Source organism: Colius striatus, chromosome 29, assembly GCF_028858725.1.
Source record: "Colius striatus isolate bColStr4 chromosome 29, bColStr4.1.hap1, whole genome shotgun sequence".
Lineage (NCBI taxonomy): Eukaryota > Metazoa > Chordata > Aves > Coliiformes > Coliidae > Colius > Colius striatus.
In genome coordinates, this window is record NC_084787.1 from 742,767 (window position 1) to 761,237 (window position 18,471).

General features: G+C 61.0%; 1 protein-coding gene across 5 annotated transcripts; it reads left to right on the top strand.

The window, feature by feature from the left end:
- The first annotated feature begins 122 nt into the window (after positions 1-122).
- On the top strand, positions 123-18,423 carry PI4KB (phosphatidylinositol 4-kinase beta). 5 transcript variants are annotated; one of them, XM_062016400.1, is made up of 13 exons: positions 123-191; positions 431-553; positions 5,073-6,021; positions 10,124-10,168; positions 12,882-13,109; positions 13,902-14,129; positions 14,203-14,336; positions 14,524-14,628; positions 15,158-15,281; positions 15,377-15,642; positions 15,772-15,904; positions 16,139-16,259; positions 16,757-18,423. In XM_062016400.1, exons 3-13 carry the CDS (start codon positions 5,101-5,103, stop codon positions 16,936-16,938), a joined length of 2,487 nt encoding a protein of 828 aa, XP_061872384.1. In that variant the 5' UTR covers positions 123-191; positions 431-553; positions 5,073-5,100; the 3' UTR covers positions 16,939-18,423. The 5 variants fall into 5 exon arrangements, with proteins under 5 accessions (XP_061872384.1, XP_061872385.1, XP_061872388.1 ...); XM_062016401.1 differs by having other exon boundaries at positions 14,227-14,336; XM_062016404.1 differs by lacking the exon at positions 14,524-14,628.
- The last annotated feature ends 48 nt before the right edge of the window (positions 18,424-18,471 follow it).

Here is an 18,471-nt window from a genome sequence, read left to right on the forward strand (position 1 = left end):
CCCCAGGCCACGCCCCCTGCCGCGCGCACGCCCCGCCGAGCCGCCAGCGGGCGCTCGCGTCCCCTCAGCGCGCTCAGGCGGCGCCGCGGGCAGCCCGGGCGGCCGGGGCCTGCGCCCGCCCCCGCCGCGGCCCGACCCGCTCCGCGCCGCCGCCGCTCCCGCACCCGCTCCCGCACCCGGCGCCGCCGCAGGTGAGCCCCGCGCCGCCCCCGCCGCCCTCCGCGGCCTCCCCGGGTCCCCCCGCGCCGCGCCGGCTCCGTCACCCGCGCCGGGCCGAGGCGCCTGTCGGGGGCGCGCAGCCGCCGGCCTCGCCCCGCAGCGCTTCCCCGGGAGCCGCCGGCCCCTCGCCGGGGCTGTGCGGGGCCTCCGCGGTCGCTGCGGGCCCGCGGCGGGGACGTCACCGCGTTGTCTGTGTGCTTTGCTCCCTCAGCAGCAGCTGCGGGTCGTTCCCCGGAGCCTCGCGGAGCCGCTGCCCAGGATGAGCCGCCTGCGCAGCACCGAGCGTCGGCAGCCCGGACCGGAGCCGCGGCCGCGCGGGATGGGACGGCGCCAGGTACCTCAGACACCGGCCGCTGTGGCTTGGGGAGGAGGGAGTGGCTGGAGGGGAGTCACCGGGACCCCTTCAGACACCTTTGCGGCTGATTTTCTCCGCGTTGTCCTGCCTGACTGGGCTTTGCCACCCCCCAGTCCGCCCCCCCGGAGCCATCTGGTGCCCCTCACGCTTTGTGATTGCCTAAAGTATCGCCTCAAAGCCCGGGGTGTTACGTAGGGCTGGTCGGTGGGCTGCTGAGGAGCTGCTCCATCCGGACTCGTTTCCCTCCCTGAAGCTTCTGCTCCAGCTGGATAGTAACTTTAGCTGTGATAATAATCATCCCTTTTGCTGTCCCCTGCTTCTCTAGCTCAGAGGAGCAGCGTGGAGAAGGAACTGAGTGTGGATCTGGGGGAAAATGCTGGTTCCCAGCCCTTACCCAGCACAGGCTGGAGGAGCAGCAGCTCTGAGGTTCTGAGCTTTGGGAGTGAGTGCTGAGGGCTCTGCCCCGGGACTGGGGCTCAGCCTGCAATCTCTGCTCAGCACAGATAACAGCCTCTGAAATCCGGAGGGGATTTGGGGCTGTGCTGCTGTCCTGTGCTCAGGGGCCGTTTGTCACCCCGCAGCTCGGGGGTCTGAGCAGGGGATGTGGGCTCCTACTGGTTTTCATTGCATCTGTACAGCTTGGTTGGAGTCAGAGGAAGACTCAGACGTGGCTGTGGGGAACAGCAGCAACTGAGTTTACATCTACCAACCAGTGTGGGAACGTTCAGGCTCAAAGTACCTTGTGATCACTGGGAGGAGGAAACTTCCCGTGCCAGCAGCCCTTGCTTAGGGGTTTGGCTGCTGGGAAACAGGTTGCTGGGGTGGAAGGGTTTGTCCTCGCTTGCTCAGGGATCTAATTAACCCTCATTAGGGGCGGAGAGGTGCGAGGGGAGAGGACAAAAGGTTGGGTGACTTGTGTGAGTGAGGCGGGGATGTGCAGAGGGGGGTTTGTGAAGGGCAGGGTGAGGAGCCCTTTCCACAGGGCTGGGATGTTTCTCAGCCTCTCTGGGAAGTGGGAGAGAGAGTTTTAGTTCTACTTTCTTTTTCTTTAATGAGGAAGGTAATTAATGATTAATTCAGATGGGGAAGCTGATGGTAACTGATGCTTCAGACATGTGTCCTGCACCCATTCAGCTCCCAGGGAGAGGCTCCAGAGCTGCCAGGGGCGGCAGCCCGGGGTGGAGGAGCCCACCGAGGTGCCAGCAAGGGCTCAGGCTCTGCCTCAGGGCCTCCTGTTGCCCTTTTCCCCCCATGTTCCTCGTTTTGGCTTTCCCTGTGCTCCGTGCTGAGCGTCCTTCCAGACGGGAGCGGTGCTGCTCCGTGGGAGGAGGGGTCTGTGGGAGGTTCGTGGGCTGTGTGGCCTCGGGGGCTGCCTGGAACTGGTGCTGGTTTCTTTTTGAAGTGCTGTGAGACCCTTGTGCTGTGCAGAGGTTGAATCTGGTTCGGCTGAGGGTGGAGAAGGGGCAGGAGCCTGTCTGTGGTGGTGCTGAGTCCCTCCTGGAAGGAGATTTCAGAGTTGAAAGAGGGCACAGTGTCCCCCAGGAAGGATTTGTCCTCGCTTCAGTGCTGCTGGCAGCACAGTGCCCATCTCCCCAGCGCCACTGGAGTCACTCACAGCCCCTTTGTGCCTCAGTTTCCCCGTCCTCTAAGCCATTACCGAATTGCATCGGGGGCTGTGTTTGCAGCAGGTCTGGGGTGGCTCTCGGGGGGGCAGAGGCTGTGCCCTCGGTGCAGTGAGGGGCACTGGCAGCACGTCCTGCTCCAGCCTCCGTGGTGGTTTCTGCCCCCATCCCAGCTCCTGTGGCCTCCCTGAAGGCCGCCGGTGCTGAGCAAAACAAAAAGCAACGCGGCGTAATCGAGACCAGATGTCCTGGTGAGGCTTCATCCTGTCCTGCTGGTTCTTTGCCAGGGCTAATATTTCTTATTCCAATCAGGCAGGAGCAAGACTTTTCTCTTTGCCCTGGAAAGCCCCAGCTCTGCTCCTGCAGATCTCCCCCTGCCCTCGTCCCTTCCTGCAGGATCCCCTGTCCCCAGCCACCGCACCCCCGCGGCTGCTTCCTCGCTGCTTTCTGTGCTGACAGGGGCTTTCCCTTCCCTTTGTGTTTAATCACCCACTTCGGGGCTGTTCCACCAGAGAGAAACTTGGCCCGTTAAGGGCTGTGGGTGGAGGATGAGCCACATGAATTCAGCTCAGCCTGTTTTCCACACTGGATTGCTTCATTGTGTGCAGCTGATGGGCTTTTCGCCCCTGGTGAGACCGTTTGGAACAGGAGGGGTTGCCCTGAGCCACCAGAGGCAAGCGGGATGTCGTGATACCTTTGAGGGATGGTGTGAGTCGCGACAGAACGGGGAGAGGTGCGGGAGGCAGAGGGATAATCCCCCGGGTGGGATCTTGGGGAGTGCAGCCGTGTCCTTGGCAGGGTCTGAACGGCCCCATCCTTGCTGTGGAAGTGTGTGGGGAGGGGAGGCTGAGGAGCAGGGTAAGAAGTGCAGTGGTGTGAGGAACCCAAGCAGCCCGGTGTGGATTTGCAGTGGATTTGCAGGCTGTGGCCGGTGCAGAGGGAACGCTGCAGCCCGGGGCTGGATTTATCTTGCGCAGTTCCTTAATCCAAGTTTAACCCACTCAGCAGTTGCCAGCTCCAGCCCTGGCACGGGGCCTCTCTGGCAAAAAGACTGGCAGGGTTTGGGCTGGAGGTGAGGCCTGGGACCTTGGGGTCACCGGGTGGCTGGTGTGAGGGGGTCAGGTCGGCTCTGCCTCTCCTGTGGCTGTGGAGGAGTTTAACACCGGGGCTGCAGCCGCTGCCATCGTGCTGGACTCCGGCTCCTGCCCTAGGGAGGGCAGCTTAATGGCACCCTGCACCCTTTTTCTTCCTCCTCAGCCTGGCAAAGAGGGTGTCAGAAGCATTTCCCTGCATGGCATAAGCCCCTTGGGGCATTTGGGACTCTGGCATGTGCCACCACGACATTGATTTTATTCGTCATGGCTTTGTCATCGCAGTTGGCTCGATGTGATGGTTCCAAGGGCCCCAGCAGTGCTGCCACCCCTCAGACCCACCCCTGCTCCATCCCTCCACACCAAAGCAGCAGAATGAGACTGTCTGGGCTGTGGTGGGGCAAGGCTGGGGCTCTCTGGGAAGGAAAAACAGCTTCCTTCTGCTCAGGGTCTTGAGGATCTAATGACCACAAGTATGTGAAGCATGTGGGATTTGTGCTGAGGGGAACGGCCCTGGCAGAGGAAAAGTGCGTGTTGGACGGGGTGAAAGATGCTATTCATCTGGGCTCAGGCTGCTGAACTTTGGTCAGGCTTCTTTCACCTCGGAGCCAGAGCTGATGTGCTTTGAAAACAAGAGGAGGAAGCGGGTCCCTGGGAAGCGGCGCTTGCGTGGGGACACCCCAGCCTGCTCCTCACTGGCCTGGGCTGTTCAGGAGGAAGCACTGTGGGTCCTTCTCCCACCTGGGGAGCTGCAATGGCTTGTGAAAACAAACAGCTCAAGCAAGGTCATGAAATTAACAGGGAAACGCCTGGCGGTGAGAACCTGCCGCCGCGGGCAGAGCAGGGGACAGGCCGAGGGGGTCACTGGGCCGAGAGACGGGGCAGGAGCTGGCTCAGGCTGCTCCTTTTCCAGACACAGCCCTTTTCTCCACCGTGCTGGACGTGAGGAGCGGGAGGGAGCTGCTGGTGGCAATCTGCCTGCGGTGCTTCAGAGGCGCCGGGGCCCGCTGCTGCGGCCGAGCAGCGTGTGAGCAGGAAGGGGAAGCAGGCAGAGCCGGTGGGAGGTGGAACACAGCCCCTGCCTTTATTTTTAGAGGACCATTTCAGCTGCTCCTCTCACTGCTCATCCAGGGAGATGTGCTGTTGCTCTTTTCATCGAGGTGGGGAACCGGGAAGTGTGTTCAGTTCCTCTTCCACCTCGTGTGTCAAACGCAGGGCGGCTCTAATCAGCGCCCGGGCTGCGGAATCTGGGCGGGAGCAGCTGGACTTTGAGAAGAGGGATCTTGTTGGAGCCGCTGGGTTCCTGCTCTGCCTCCTGGATCCTCTGGGATCCCACTGCCGCCCTCCAGCCCCAGGAGGGGTTAAATGAGCAAAAGCTGAGCGCAGGGGAGCAAAACTTCATCTTCTCCACCCCACCTGCAGCCCTCTGACCCCAGGCCTTGCAGAGAGCCTTTGGAGGGGGGGAGCATAAAGCAACTTGGTTATTTTTGCCCCCCTCTCTCTTTCTCTTTTTAGCCTGCTCAGTTTTTTTATTGTCATGGTAACGGGGAGATTTTTGTGTAACAGCTGATAGATGCTCCCAGGTCTGAGTGGAAGGGGCACCGAGGAGACCTTTCAAACCCCACGCGGGCGGCTGGGCCTCGGGGCACCTTCCCTCTCCAGACAAAGGCTTTGTGGAAAGGTTTGGCATCCCCACCACGGGTTCCTGGCCTCCCACCTTCCAGCCAGAGGCGAGTCTCCTCTGCAGATGATGTCCCTGACTCTTCTGGTCTCTTCCGTTCGCAGCTCTGAAGCGCACGGAGCCGCCGCCGCGATGGGCGACCGCGGGGCAGAGCCAGCCCGAGGGACGGGCCCGGAGCCCCAGGGCAACGGCGGGACGGCCCTCAGCGTCATCACGGAAGGCGTCGGGGAGCTGGCGGTCATCGACCCCGAGGTGGCCAAGAAAGCCTGCCAGGAGGTCCTGGAGAAGGTGAAGCTGATGCACGGCGTCTCCTCCGACAGCCTGACGAGGCGGGCGGCTGGCGGCGAGGCGGAACGTGCCCCACGGGCCGATTTGGCCAACGGAGACCTCGTGGAGGGCTGCGAGATCAAGTGCTTGGACGACCCGCCTGACACGGCCTCCAAGATCCAGGAGGAGGACGACGAGAGCGCGGCCAACACGGTGAAAACAGCCCGCAAGCGGCAGAAGAACAACTCGGCCAAGCAGTCCTGGCTCCTCCGCCTCTTCGAGTCCAAACTCTTCGACATCTCCATGGCCATTTCGTACCTGTACAACTCGAAGGAGCCCGGCGTGCAAGCCTACATCGGGAACAGGTTGTTCTGCTTTAGGAACGACGAAGTGGACTTTTACCTGCCCCAGCTGCTGAACATGTACATTCACATGGACGAGGACGTGGGAGACGCCATCAAGCCCTACATCGTGCACCGCTGCCGGCAGAGCATCAACTTCTCCCTGCAGTGCGCGCTGCTGCTGGGCGCCTACTCCTCGGACATGCACATCTCCACCCAGCGACACTCCCGCGGGACCAAGCTGCGGAAGCTCATCCTCTCGGACGAGCTGAAGCCGGCTTACAAGAAGAGGGAGCTGCCGTCGCTGAGCCCGGCGCCCGACACGGGGCTGTCACCTTCCAAAAGGACTCACCAGAGGTCCAAGTCGGACGCCACCGTCACCATCAGCCTGAGCAGCAACCTGAAGCGCACAGCCAGCAACCCCAAAGTGGAGAGCGAGGAGGAGGTAATGCCAGGGCTGGGGGGCTGTGCTTGGGTCTCATCCTGTACCGTGCCAGGAGGGGGGGGGTGGTCTTTTTTGGGTCTTGGTTTCTGCAAGCAGATCAAGTTTGGATTCCAAACCTGACAGCAGTGGGTCACACCCAGAGGGGGGCTGCAGCTCCAGAGGGGAGGTTTTCCTGGTGTGAGGGAGGGCGTTAGGTGGCATCAAGGTAAGGCAGAAAGCCGGGTCCGAGTCGCTTCCCAGCAGGGTTTGGGCAGCGTGTGTTTTGCAGCCTGCAGCCCCCTGACCACTGTGGGAAATCCCATTTCCTCTTTCTCCCAGCTAGCTTCTTCATTCTCCTTTGGATGTTTTCCTGGAAGCTTCTAGAGAATAATTCCTCCCACTGAGGGCTTTGTGTCCCACTTATCCCTTCCTGCTGCTTAACCACCAGGGTGACACCAGGAGAGGTTTTGTTTGGAGTGCCCTTGGTGCTGTGGGGTTTTAACTCCTCACCAGGTTGTGTGTCTGGGACAGAACTCCACGATAGAGTTCTAAGGGGAGAAATTCCTTTTGCTCTTGTTCCTTTTGAAGCAATACCAAGGCATGCAAAGGAAAAGCCACCAGCTGGAACCTTGTGTCGTGTTGGCCTCCTCCGGTTCGAGGCGGAGGGGCTCAGATCTGGTTTCCAGGGTGGAGTTTGTGCCCAGATGTATCCCCATCTCTGATCCATTTACAGACAAAAGGGTGGATTAAATGTTCTGGGGCTGCTCTGTGGTGAATTTTCCACCTGAGCAACTTGAGACCTGGAGGGGAGGAACTTGCTGTAACCTGATGCTGGAAACCAGGGCAGTGCCCAGGAGCGTTTGGTGGGGGAGATGGGCTGAGCTGGTGGGTTGGATGTCTTGGCCTTGTGATGGACAGGCTGTGGCTGGGTTCCCTGGGCTGTTTAGATGTGAAACCTCTGAGATGGGCCCTTTGGTTGTACAGTAGGTGCAGTTCAGTTGGTCATGCTGGGCAGAATCATGGTGGAGTCGGGCTGGGTGGCTGGTGGCACCTTGCTGGGGTGAAAGTCGGTTCCATGAGGAACATCGTGTCTGGGTCCTCAGGGTTCTGGCAACAGCCTGGAAACAAAACCCTCAACCTGGGGCAGAGCACCCACCTAAACTTCAGTAAAACCATTCATGGCTGGGCTGAGGCCACCAGAAACATCTGCAGCTGACCCAGAGGTACCTGCTGGGGTAAGGGAGAGCTGGGGGTGCAGCAGAGTCGTCTTGCTGTGTGATTGCCTCCACCTCACCTGGCTCTGCAGAGCTCCAGCCTTGCTGGCTTTGGGGCAGCTGGGTTTTAGTGATGGCTCCTCTGTAAACCCGACAGAGGATTCGCTGTGAGGTTGCAGGAGCCCTCCCCAGCCTCGGCCCCGGGGGATCTGCTGCACAAACAGGTCGTGCTGCCTTTGCAGCATGCAAATGCCTTTCTGCCTCCTTGTCAGCAGCAGCAGCACTGAAACCGCTCCCTGGTTCCCCACACTCATCTCCCCACCTCTCTAGGGATGGATGAGGCTCCTCCCATGGGTCTGCAGCCCCTGAGCCGACCCCCAGCTGAGCTGAAACTGGCATTTTTGGGGACAAAGGTGCCTGGGATGTGCTGCTGCTCTGTCACACGCCTGCATGCTCCTCGGAAGGCTCTTGCTGTTGGAAAACACTTTTCAGAGATAAAACCCCACGACTCAGAGTTAAAGCTGAGGCTGACTGGGAGCTGCTCCACTCCCCAGTGCTCCCAGTCAGCTCCCAGTCAGCGGTGCTCACCCCTTTATCTCCCCAACGAGCCGTGCCCCGCGCTCTGACCCCGGCATCCCTGCCAGCGTGGCAGGGTGCAGCCCTGATGATGCTGCTGAGGATCCCAGGACTGAGGGTGAGTCCTGGAGGTGAAGGCAGAGGCACCAAACTGGGGAGCTGAGACCTCACAGCTGAACAAAACAGGGAGGGTGCTCCCCAGGCCCCACTCTGCCTCCCACCAGCGTTTGAACTCCCGAGGCCTCGGAGGTGGGACGAGTAAATCACGCTGGGTGCCTGGAGGGGAGTGGCACGTCTCAGATCCTTTCAGGAGCCGAGATCAAGGTTCAACATATGCAGAGCACAGGGGCAAAACCAGCTTTTTTGGTTGTTTCTTTTTGACTGACTGGATTGGAACCAGCTGGTTTGAAATGGGAATGTTTAGCTGTGAGCCTGGCCCAGGGCCGCGCGGCTTGTGGGGGGAAGCCGGGCAGCCCCGTGTGAACAGAAAGGTTTGGCTGAACTGGTTCCACTAGTCAAGTAACAACAACAACAACAAAATTTAATCAGAAAGCTGATAATTGAATAATCAGTGAAGAATCTGGGCTGGCTGCTGGGCAGGGAGCGCTGGAACCCTGCGATGGGGCTGGTGTGGGTGGGTGGGTGCAGGGGGAAGAGCAAAGCTTCCCACCCACGCCGGGTGGGGGTGGGGGTAGGTTGTTGTCTGGTTGTTCCACAGCAGCAGGAGCTGGTCTCAGACCTGTTTATGTCTGTGTGGCTTCTGCTGGAGCCTGGGCACTCACAAGCTGCATTTGAGAGCTGCTTTTCATCTGAGGTGGCCCAGTGTGGCTGAGCCTGGCCTTTTGCTTTCCAGCCCACATCCCTGCCCTGCCTTTGCCCCGTGGGGTGTGCAGGAGCACTGGCCTTTTCCCTCTGGAATTGCACCTTCAGTGACACTGACAAAGGTGCTTTTTCTGGCAGAGCTGATTCCCCTGCTGCAGTAAGAACAGAATCCCTGGAGATCTGCTTCTGATGCCGCTGTGGCAAACTGCTGTGAAGGGGGCTCATGGATTTTACATCCCCTGTGGCTTTGGTAGAGCTTCCCTGTGCCTGCCAAGTCCCACTTGGCCATGGTGACAGCAAAGTCTGACTCCTCTGGGCGTCCTGGTTTGATGTCTTTAGCTGCAGCTTCTCAGTTTCTCTGTAACACAAGCAGTGTTGGTGAGGCATTTGCCTCTCAAGGGCTGTCTTGGTTTTAGATGATCTCAACCACTGCCAGCCATAGCAGCTGATTTAGTTCAGAACAGGCAGGAAAGTCCTTCAGTGTGGGGTTTGTGGAAGTGAAAGCGGTGCTGGGGCCGGGGCGTGCTGAGCCCCCCTCACCAAGAGAGCTGGAGTTATTTTTACCAGTGTGCACTTGCCAGGTAGAAACTCGTGCTGCACCTTCCTGTGCCTGAAGAGAGACCCAACATTTCAGCCTTGAAACCCCAAAGCAGAGAGATGAGCCTGGTCCCGAGCACGGGGCAGCACGAGGGCTGAAGGGCAGAGAGCCAACAGCCGGCCGAGAACGCCGCTCTGCACCTGCACTTCGGCCAGGACCCAGCTCTGAAACGTTCAAGGCTTCTTGTTTCCCGAGTGACAGAGCTGGAAACTCGCCTGTGCTTGGCAGGAGCCTCGTCCATCTGTCGAGGCTGGGAGGGAGAGGGCTCGTGCTGCTGGCACCTTGTTTTCCCGCTCCTTCCAGCCCGCTTCCCCAGGGAAGGGAGTCTCGTGCCGTCCTGGCCGTGGTGTTTTGAAGCACCAACCGGGTGCTGCAGAGGGGAGAAGCCCCAAACGTGCCAAATGCCTTTCTGTTTTGCCAGATTGGGTCCCTTGTGGAGGTTTGTGCACCCTCCCTGACTCCCAGCTCCCCAGTGAGGGGGGGATGCCACGAGCCTCCCGACCTGCCCTTGCAGCTCCCGCTCCGCAGCCGTTCAGAAAGTCAGAGCTGAAACCTCAGTTGCACGGTGGAGCAGGAGAATGTTTCCAGGGATGGGAATGGGGGCAATCCCTGGGGGTTTGCAGGCACTGAGTGCCAGGCTCTGGGACCCAGCCTGAGCCTGTTTGGTAGCACCACAATCAGCCACCGGTTTGGACGTGGGGAGCTGTTGCCGCGGCGCCCTGGTGAGAGGCAGCGAGGTTGTGATGGGGTGGGGAAGACAACAAAGAGTAATCAGTGAAATGAAAAGTGCTGGTTGTCAACCTGGAGCTAAACTTATTGCTTTTTCTCCCCCTCTCCCTCCTTCCTCTCTCTCCTTTCAAACAAACACCACCCCCAACACCCGCCAACAAACCCCCTTTCCTCCGTTTCCCAGGAGCTCTCCTCGAGTACGGAAAGTCTCGATAAGTCACTGTGTCCCGTAAGTGGCCCGTTGCTCCCCGTGCTGGCCTGGCCTGCCCTCCCCCCACAGCAGCATTTCCTCTCTGCCACCAAAGCACCAACCCCCAGCGCCCGGCTGTGCCCTCGCTCCGGGCTCTGCCGCGCTTCAGCCCCGGCTCAGGGCTCGCGGTGCCGGCGCCGGCCCGACCTTTCCCACTGCAGAGGGAGCGTTGGGCAGAGCCCAAAGTTTGGCTACAATCAGAAAACCTCGAGGGGCTGAAGGGAGGGGGCCTGGGTGGTCGTTTGCCCCCAGCCTCCCCTCCCCAAAACACGGCAGCGAGGGAGAGAGAAGCCCCCGGAGCCGGGGAGGGCCGCGGCCGGTGCCGCCGCTGTCGGGCCGAGCGGCTGCAGCTGACAGAGGAAATGCTGTTTCCTTGAGTTTTACTTCCAAGTTCTCTGCCAGATGGGATTTAATTTGCTTTTTCCACGAATCATGTTTATTTTGTGCCCCCCTCTCCCCTCTGTGTGTGAACCTTCAGTCTCTCAGTCCCCTCTCCCCAATGTTTCCTTCATCCCGCGTCTTTCCTTCCACATGAGCCTTTTTCACCGCCTTGTTTTGGTGAATCAGTGGCAGCCTCGAGCTCTGGCGTGTTCCCCGGGGCGGGTGTGTGTCCTGCCCCTGCCATTCCCTCTGCACTTCACACCTTTGCTGGGTAGTCCATGATCAAAACCAGTTCCCCAGGCGGCAGCGAAGCCTCGTCCTCCAGGGCTGGATAAAAAGCATCTCAGATTTGCTCCCCTCTGAGGTTTGAGGTGCCTGAAAATCCCCTCTGGGCTGTGCAGAGCTGGACCAGTGCTGCCCCCTCAGCACCACGAAGCCCACGGCCCCGTGACCAGGAGCAGGTCGGTGTCACCCAGGGAACCGGCTGGGGACGAGGTGGGGAGGAGGCGGCTCTTGGCACGAGGCTGAGCAGAGCACCCACCTGCAGCTCTGCCTCACCCAAGAGCTGGAATAGTCTTTGTTTTCCCTTCTAAATGCTCTGCCAGGGAAATGTTTTGCTGGAGCAGAAAGAAAAGGGTAAGGAGGTCAACGTTGCTGAGGGCTCAGAGCAACAGCAGGATCCTCCGGGGGTGGGTGAGGGCAGAGCTCTCCCATCCTCTTGGTGTTGGGACTGAGATCAGTGAGGTGGGGCAGAAGCAGCCCCTGGGACTTCCCAGCTCAGCTGGTGCCACTTTCCAAAGCTGCTGCTCCACAACAGGACACAAAACTTCCCCTTCTGAGCCCCCTGGCACCGGAGATCTGAGCAGGGGATGCCTCGGGAGGGGGACAGACGTTTCCCAGATGCCTCTTTCTGGCTGAGACCTGAAGGTTTTCAACGGGAGCCTGAAGGTGGGGACACAGAGGCATCAGGAGCTGCCAGGGCTTCAGGAGCTGCTTGGGGATCCCTGGAGGAAGGGAGTATGGGCACGTGCCACACAGATGGACTTTGCTCCTGCCCGTGGGCACCTCCTTGCCTGGACACCGTCCCAGATTCCCACCAGCTGCTCTGGCCTGATGTTCTTCTGCTGAGACGAGTCCTGCAGAGGTGGCAATGGGGCTGTTTTGGGGACAACATCAGCTCTGTGCCCAGGCTGGAACTTTCCTGGACTAGGAGGAGTAGGGCCAGAGCAAACCTCGGAGTGGGATGAAGGGGCCTCACAGGAGCTGGGCACAGCCCTGGACATCACCGGGCTTGTGGCAGAAATGGGACGAAATGCAAACCAGGGGAGCGATCCCAGAGGTGGAGAGTGAGCTGTGTGGCAGGAGCCAAGGCAGAGCAGGGCCTGGAGCAGCAGCTGCTGCAGGGGGTTAAATATTTATCCTGTGCCTGGCAGGTGAAAGCGATATCCCTGCCCTGGGGAGCAGGCTGAGGCTGCTGCTGCACACAGCCACAGGCTGGGCAGGGGAGCTGGGGGAGAGGAGAGCCCTGACCCCGAGCTTGGAAGGATTTTTGATGTGGACTACAGACACAAACCATGTCCCACCCGTCCTTTCCCACCGGGGAACCACCAGCCTGATCCTTCTCCTCTTGTCCCCGTCCCTGTGCTGCAGCCGGTCCCGGCTCCGCGGCAGTTCCCTTGGCTTCCTTCTCTCACGCTGTGTGGCTTTCCCTGCATGTGCATCTCCAGCATGATTGGCCAGTGAACACTCTGCAAGTTTTAATTCTGCAGCTTCAATAGCAAAAAAAACCACCCCAAATCAGCCCCCAAAATCGTTTTTGTTCTGATTTAAAAGCTTGAAGAAGTCGAGTGGGGAGCTCGGTTTGGGCTGTGTGTGGGGAGGGCTCCTGGGACTGGGGAGGGGCTTCCCCAGTCACTGATCTGTGCAGGATGGTGTGATTGAGCCACAGCTGAGGCTTTGGGGTGAGGATCCGACACCAAATCCCAGGGATGAGGCCCTGGGCATCGGGGAGGGGGCCGGTGAGGACATTGGCTCCGGCATTTCAGGGAGGAGGATTTGTGGAGAGTACAATGAGAGGGGAAAAGGGGCTTTTAGACCCAGCTGTGCTGGTGGATGCTGAGCCCAGCTCTGTGGTCACAGGAGCATCACCCAGCAGTGGGGTGGGATGGGAAGAGCCTCTTCACCTGCAGCTTGTCCCGGCGCCTCTCGGCACCCGGCCGCAGAACCCAGCGCGGTGCGATCACCCCTCAGCCTCCCCAACACTCACCCCCAGCCCTCCCCACACTCCCTCCCTTCTCCTGTGTGTCTGCAGCCCGTCAGACTCGCCCCCGAGAGGGAGTTCATCAAGTCCCTGATCGCCATCGGGAAGCGTTTGGCCACTTTGCCCACCAAAGAGCAGAAGACGCAGCGGCTCATCTCGGAGCTGTCGCTGCTCAACCACAAACTGCCGGCGCGCGCCTGGCTGCCCACGGCCGGCTTCGACCACCACGTCGTGCGGGTGCCCCACACACAGGCCGTGGTCCTCAACTCCAAGGACAAGGTATGAGCCCGGGGACGCCGCTCTGGCCTCGGGAGGAGGGTGGTTTTGGTGGTTGCTTTTGTCCCGGTTTGGGTATGGAGCAGAAAGGAGCAGCTCGTGCGTTGGCTCCGGGTCCTGAGCGGCGTGTTGGGAGCTCACAGGGCTGGGGGTGATGGCAGAGGGGCTGTGCAGGCACCTGGGAGTGGGGGAGAATCCACCTGAGACCCTGAGAAGTGGCCCCTCCCTGCACTAGGAGCTGTCCCTCAGCTCCCAAAAAGCGAGGATTTGCCCCCAAAAGCCACAGACGTCATAGAAAGTCTGTGCCCCGCAGAGCAGAGCGTGTTGTGCTGCCTCTGGGAGCTGCCCATCCTTGTGCTGGCCTTTCAGCTCCACGGAGAGGGACCTGGGAAGTCTGGTTCTCCTTCCCCTCTGCCCTGGGGAGGCCTCAGCTGGAGTCCTGTGGCCAGTTCTGGGCTCCCCAGCTCAGGAGAGACGGGGAACTGCTGGAGAGAGGCCGGTGCAGGGCTCCCAGGATGAGCAGGGGACTGGAGCATCTCCCTGATGAGGAAAGGCTGCAGGACCTGGGGCTGTTCAGCCCGGGCAAGAGAAGGCTGAGCACCTCAGCAGTGCTGATCAGTCCCTAAAGGGCTTTTCTGGAGGTTCCCAACCCCCCCGGACACGTTCTTGCAGCCTCCGATCGAGAGGAACCTGCTTTAGCAGCGGGTTGGGCTGGAGGAGCTCTGCAGGGCCCTCCCCATCCCCTCCACTCAGGGATCCCCTACCCCTGCTGACGCTGGCTTCGGCTTCCCTCAGGCTCCCTATTTAATCTACGTGGAAGTACTTGAATGTGACAATTTCGACACGGCGAATGTGCCCGCCCGGATCCCCGAGAACCGCATCCGCAGCACCCGCTCGGCCGAGAACCTGCCCGAGTGCGGCATCACGCACGAGCAGAGGACCAGCAGCTTCAGCACCGTCCCCAACTACGACAACGACGACGAGGCCTGGTCTGTGGACGACATCGTGGAGCTGCAGGTGGAGGTGAGGCCGGGGCTGCCGGGCTGAGCTTCCCCTGCCCGGCGCCGCGGGACTCGGGGCTGACGCCACGTCCCAGCTCTCGCCCCTTTCGCCCTCCCAGCTGCCCGAGATTCACACCAACAGCTGTGACAACATCTCCCAGTTCTCTGTGGACAGCATCACCAGCCAGGAGAGCAGGGAGCCCGTCTTCATCGCTGCCGGGGACATCAGGTGGGGCTGGAGCCGGGAGGGCTGCGCTGAGCTTCTCTGCTAAGAAATACCCGTCGTGGAGGGTTGGGGAGGGGCTGTGCCCACGGTGGGGGTTCGGGAGAGCCCCAGAAGAGGCCCTGGGGGTGGGGGGTGATGTTCCTTTGTCCCCCAGCGGGGGCTTTCGCTGCCTGACGGCCGCGTCTCGCAGGCGGCGGCTGTCGGAGCAGTTGGCGCACACTCCCACCTCCTTCAAGAGGGACCCCGAGGACCCGTCCGCTGTGGCCCTGAAGGAGCCCTGGCAGGAGAAAGTCAGGTGAGGTGTGGAAGTGTGGCCTCATTCACACCCCTGTCAATAACCAGGGCCTGGATGAGGCCCCGCTCGTCCCCAGGTAGGGGTGTGCAGGGGCAGCCCGTGTGCTGCGGCAGGGACACAACCCTCAGCTGCTCTGGGAACGGGCTCGGAGAGGCTTTCCTGGGCCTTCCATGGTGTGTTTTGTGTCAGGAGGGTTTGGCCTGTCCCAACGTGAACTCACTCGTGTTCCCTCTCTTCAAGTTGTCTGTCACACCTCCAAATTTCAAACCCAAGCAAGAGGGAGAGTCCCCTGTGCCCAGTAAACGTGGGGCTGGTCTTGCCCACGTTGTTCCAGCAGAGGGGCTGAGGGTTAATTCCCTTCTGCTCCTGTGCCTGGGGTGGGGTTTGGTGAGGGCTCTTTGTGCCATCCCTGCAGTCCTGGGCCCTGCAGCTCCTCCTGTTGCATCTCCAGAGGCTTTCCCCAGCCCAGAGCCCTGAGGGCTGCCTCCCTGCCCTCCCTCCCTTTCCTCACCAACCCCGTTGCCCGCAGGAGGATCCGGGAAGGGTCTCCCTACGGCCACCTCCCGTCCTGGCGCCTCCTCTCCGTCATCGTCAAGTGCGGAGACGACCTGCGGCAGGAGCTTTTGGCCTTCCAGGTGCTCAAGCAGCTGCAGGTGAGGTGGGAGAGGGGCTGCCTGGGGGGGCTGTGGCTGTGCCGGGCCACCCTGGAGCCTGAGGGACCTTCTCGCTCTCTTCTCTCCCCACACAGTCCATCTGGGAGCAGGAACGTGTCCCGCTCTGGATCAAGCCATACAAAATCCTCGTCATCTCCGCCGACAGCGGCATGATTGAGCCGGTGGTGAACGCTGTGTCCATCCACCAGATCAAGAAGCAATCCCTGCTCTCGCTGCTCGACTATTTCCTGCAGGAGCACGGCAGCTACAACACCGAGTCCTTCCTGACTGCCCAGAGGAACTTCGTGCAGAGCTGTGCCGGGTACTGCCTGGTGTGTTACCTGCTGCAGGTCAAGGACAGGTGAGTCCTCGCCCCTGGAGCTGCATCTTCCACTGGGATCCATCCCTTTAGTCCCCCAGGTGCAGGAGGGGACTCCTGGGAGCAGAGGGTGGCGGTTCAGGGAGAGCTTTTCCCCCCTCTCTGACACAGGCACAACGGCAACATCTTGCTGGATGCGGATGGGCACATCATCCACATCGATTTCGGGTTCATCCTCTCCAGCTCCCCCAGGAATCTGGGCTTTGAGACATCTGCCTTCAAGCTCACCACGGAATTTGTGGATGTGAGTGAGGGAGGGGGCTGGGGGGACTCACAGCCTGGGGTGGTTCTGGGGCAGCTCTGCAGCCTGGGCACTCAGCTGATGAGCATCATGAGCTGATGAGCATCATGAGCTGATGAGCCAAGGCTGGGGGAGCTCTGGGGCCACTTGGAGAGTGGAATTCCCTCAGAAATCCCCCCATGCCCTCCCCTTGTTGGCAGCCCCTCTGCTGCTGTCCTCACAGCCTGTCCCCTCCAGGTGATGGGCGGCCTGGACGGGGACATGTTCAACTACTACAAGATGCTGATGCTGCAGGGGCTCATCGCAGCCCGCAAGCACATGGACAAGGTCGTGCAGATCGTGGAGATCATGCAGCAAGGTGAGGGGAGCTGAGGGGGGGGTCCCAGGGGCACTGTGTGTGGGTCCAGGCCGCACAGAGCAGTGCCCAAAAATGGGTCTGCGAGTGTCAGCACGTGGAGGAAAGCCTGTGGGGTTTGGAAGGTAGGAGGAAGGGCTCTGAGGGGACCTGTTTGGGGCTGGGGGAGGGGTTGGGGGACAGTGGGGGAGCCCAAGTGGATCAGAGTTGTGAGCGTAGAGTGGATGGGGCTGAGCTGGGGGGACAGGGTCCTTTGCCTGAGGGATCTGACAGGGCTCAGGGGTCCCCAGGCTGTGGAAACATGCCTGGGAGTGCCCTGGAGAGCCCTAAAACACACCAGGGGAAGGGGGTGGGGGATGCTGCAACATGCCCCAGACACCACAGTGTCGGCTGCAGCGTGTCCTGACTGACCTCAACAGCACCAGGGCAACCCCAGGCCACAGCCTGACCTTGGATGCCCCCAAGCCCGCCTGTGCTGAGACCCTCCCTCCCTCCCCCAGGGTCGCAGCTCCCCTGTTTCCACGGCTCCAGCACCATCCGGAACCTGAAGGAGCGATTCCACATGAACATGACGGAGGAGCAGCTGCAGCTGCTGGTGGAGCAGATGGTGGACGGCAGCATGCGCTCCATCACCACCAAGCTCTACGACGGCTTCCAGTACCTCACCAACGGCATCATGTGATGCCCACAGGGCTCCTCTCCCTGGCCTTTGCTCCCAGGGGAAGAAGGTCTTGGAAGGTAAAAAGGCATCTTGAGTGTCGGCATCTTGCCGGGGCTGCTGCTGCTGCTGCCAGGACTCGCCACAAATGCAACAAGGAGAAACAAACCAACAGCCCCCCCCTCAGCTGAGCAGCGGGAGCAGGACAAACAACCCCCAGCTCCTGAGAGGTCCAGGTGAAGCAGCTCCAGGATGGACACGGGCACAGCAGGTCCTGGGAGCTCCCACCGGCTCGTGGGGTGTTCAGGAGCTGGGGAGGGGGATGTGTGGGGTGGGGGGAGACACAGACCTGACCCCCCCCCCCATGACTTGAGCCTCCTGCTGGTGCCGTGGGAGGGTGGCAGCAGCCCCGGGGGCTCTGCATGTGGTTGTGTGTGTGTGTCCCCCCCTCCCCAAACCTGCAGCTGCAGCAGCGTTTCATTCCCAGTCCCCTCTGGTTTTGTTTCTTGCACCTCCCCCTTCCCTCCCTCCCATCCCTGGTGCCCACCCCGGGCTGGGGGGGTTCGGGGGGGTCAGGGTAGTCTCGTACTCCCCCCCCCCCCCAAGTGCTTTGGGTTTGACGCTGTTCCAGGACTTTGGGACTGTGAAGCTTCATCCTCCTCCCTTTGCAATAATGTTTGGCTGCTGTTCCTGCCCCTGACCATCGTGGGGGTGGGGGGAGGCTGGGGTGTCCCCTCAGAAGCAGAGTGGGGGGGCAGGAAGGAGCCTGGTGCTGCCCCAGGGCCCCCCCCTCCCACCCCCCCAGCCTTTGGGGAAAGAAACAAATTGATCAGCAGCCCAAAAGTTTGACACCCTCCACCCCCAGGTGCCTGGGCTTGGGGGGGGGGTGCAGCAGCCCTCACCCCCTTCTCCAGCCCTTTGCAGCAGTGATTTCCTCCCCCCACCCCCCAATCTCAGCCCGTCCTGCTGGTCAGATGTGACGCCCCAGCCTTGTGTCCCCCCCCTTTGTTCCCTCCCAGCTGTAGCTCCCGGTGCTGCCCCTCGCCCAGCGCTGGCCTGGCCCCCCCCGTCCCCCCCCTGCTGTCTCAGTCTCTTTCTTTAGCACTAATTATTTGTCATGTCGATTATTTAGCATTAAAGAACAAAAAATTCTATTTTAAAATGCTGGCCAGGCCCCACCTGGGGGGGTGGGGGGGGGTGAGCAGGGGATTTGGGGGGTGGGGGTCCCTATGCCAAGGGCACTGCGGCCACAGGCAATCACCGGCCCCTCTGGGGGTTCCCCCACAGCCCAACGGCCTCTGGGGCAGCGCTGGGGAAGGGGGGAGTGTGGGGGGTGGATGAGGAGGGGAGAGGGGGCCCTTCCACATCCCCCACCCACCCCCATTTTAGGGCAGGACCAAGCCCCTTCCCCGCCCCCGGGGCCACGTCAAGCAAAGCGAGGGCACAGAAGGGGTTAAACCACTAAAAGTTTAATCGCGTTCTTACTACAAGAATAAAGGATTCCTGAGAGCCGTGTGCCCGAGTCTCACTGAGCATCACCGACCCCGCCCGCTGCGG

What these genes read in the sequence shown, in the direction of transcription:
- PI4KB (XM_062016400.1), top strand. Translation starts at nt 5,101, where the DNA reads ATGGGCGACCGCGGGGCAGAGCCAGCCCGAGGGACGGGCCCGGAGCCC. An exon ending in AAGTGGAGAGCGAGGAGGAG is followed by an intron (nt 6,022 to 10,123) that starts GTAATGCCAGGG and finishes TCCGTTTCCCAG; the next exon opens with GAGCTCTCCTCGAGTACGGA. An exon ending in TCACCACGGAATTTGTGGAT is followed by an intron (nt 15,905 to 16,138) that starts GTGAGTGAGGGA and finishes TGTCCCCTCCAG; the next exon opens with GTGATGGGCGGCCTGGACGG.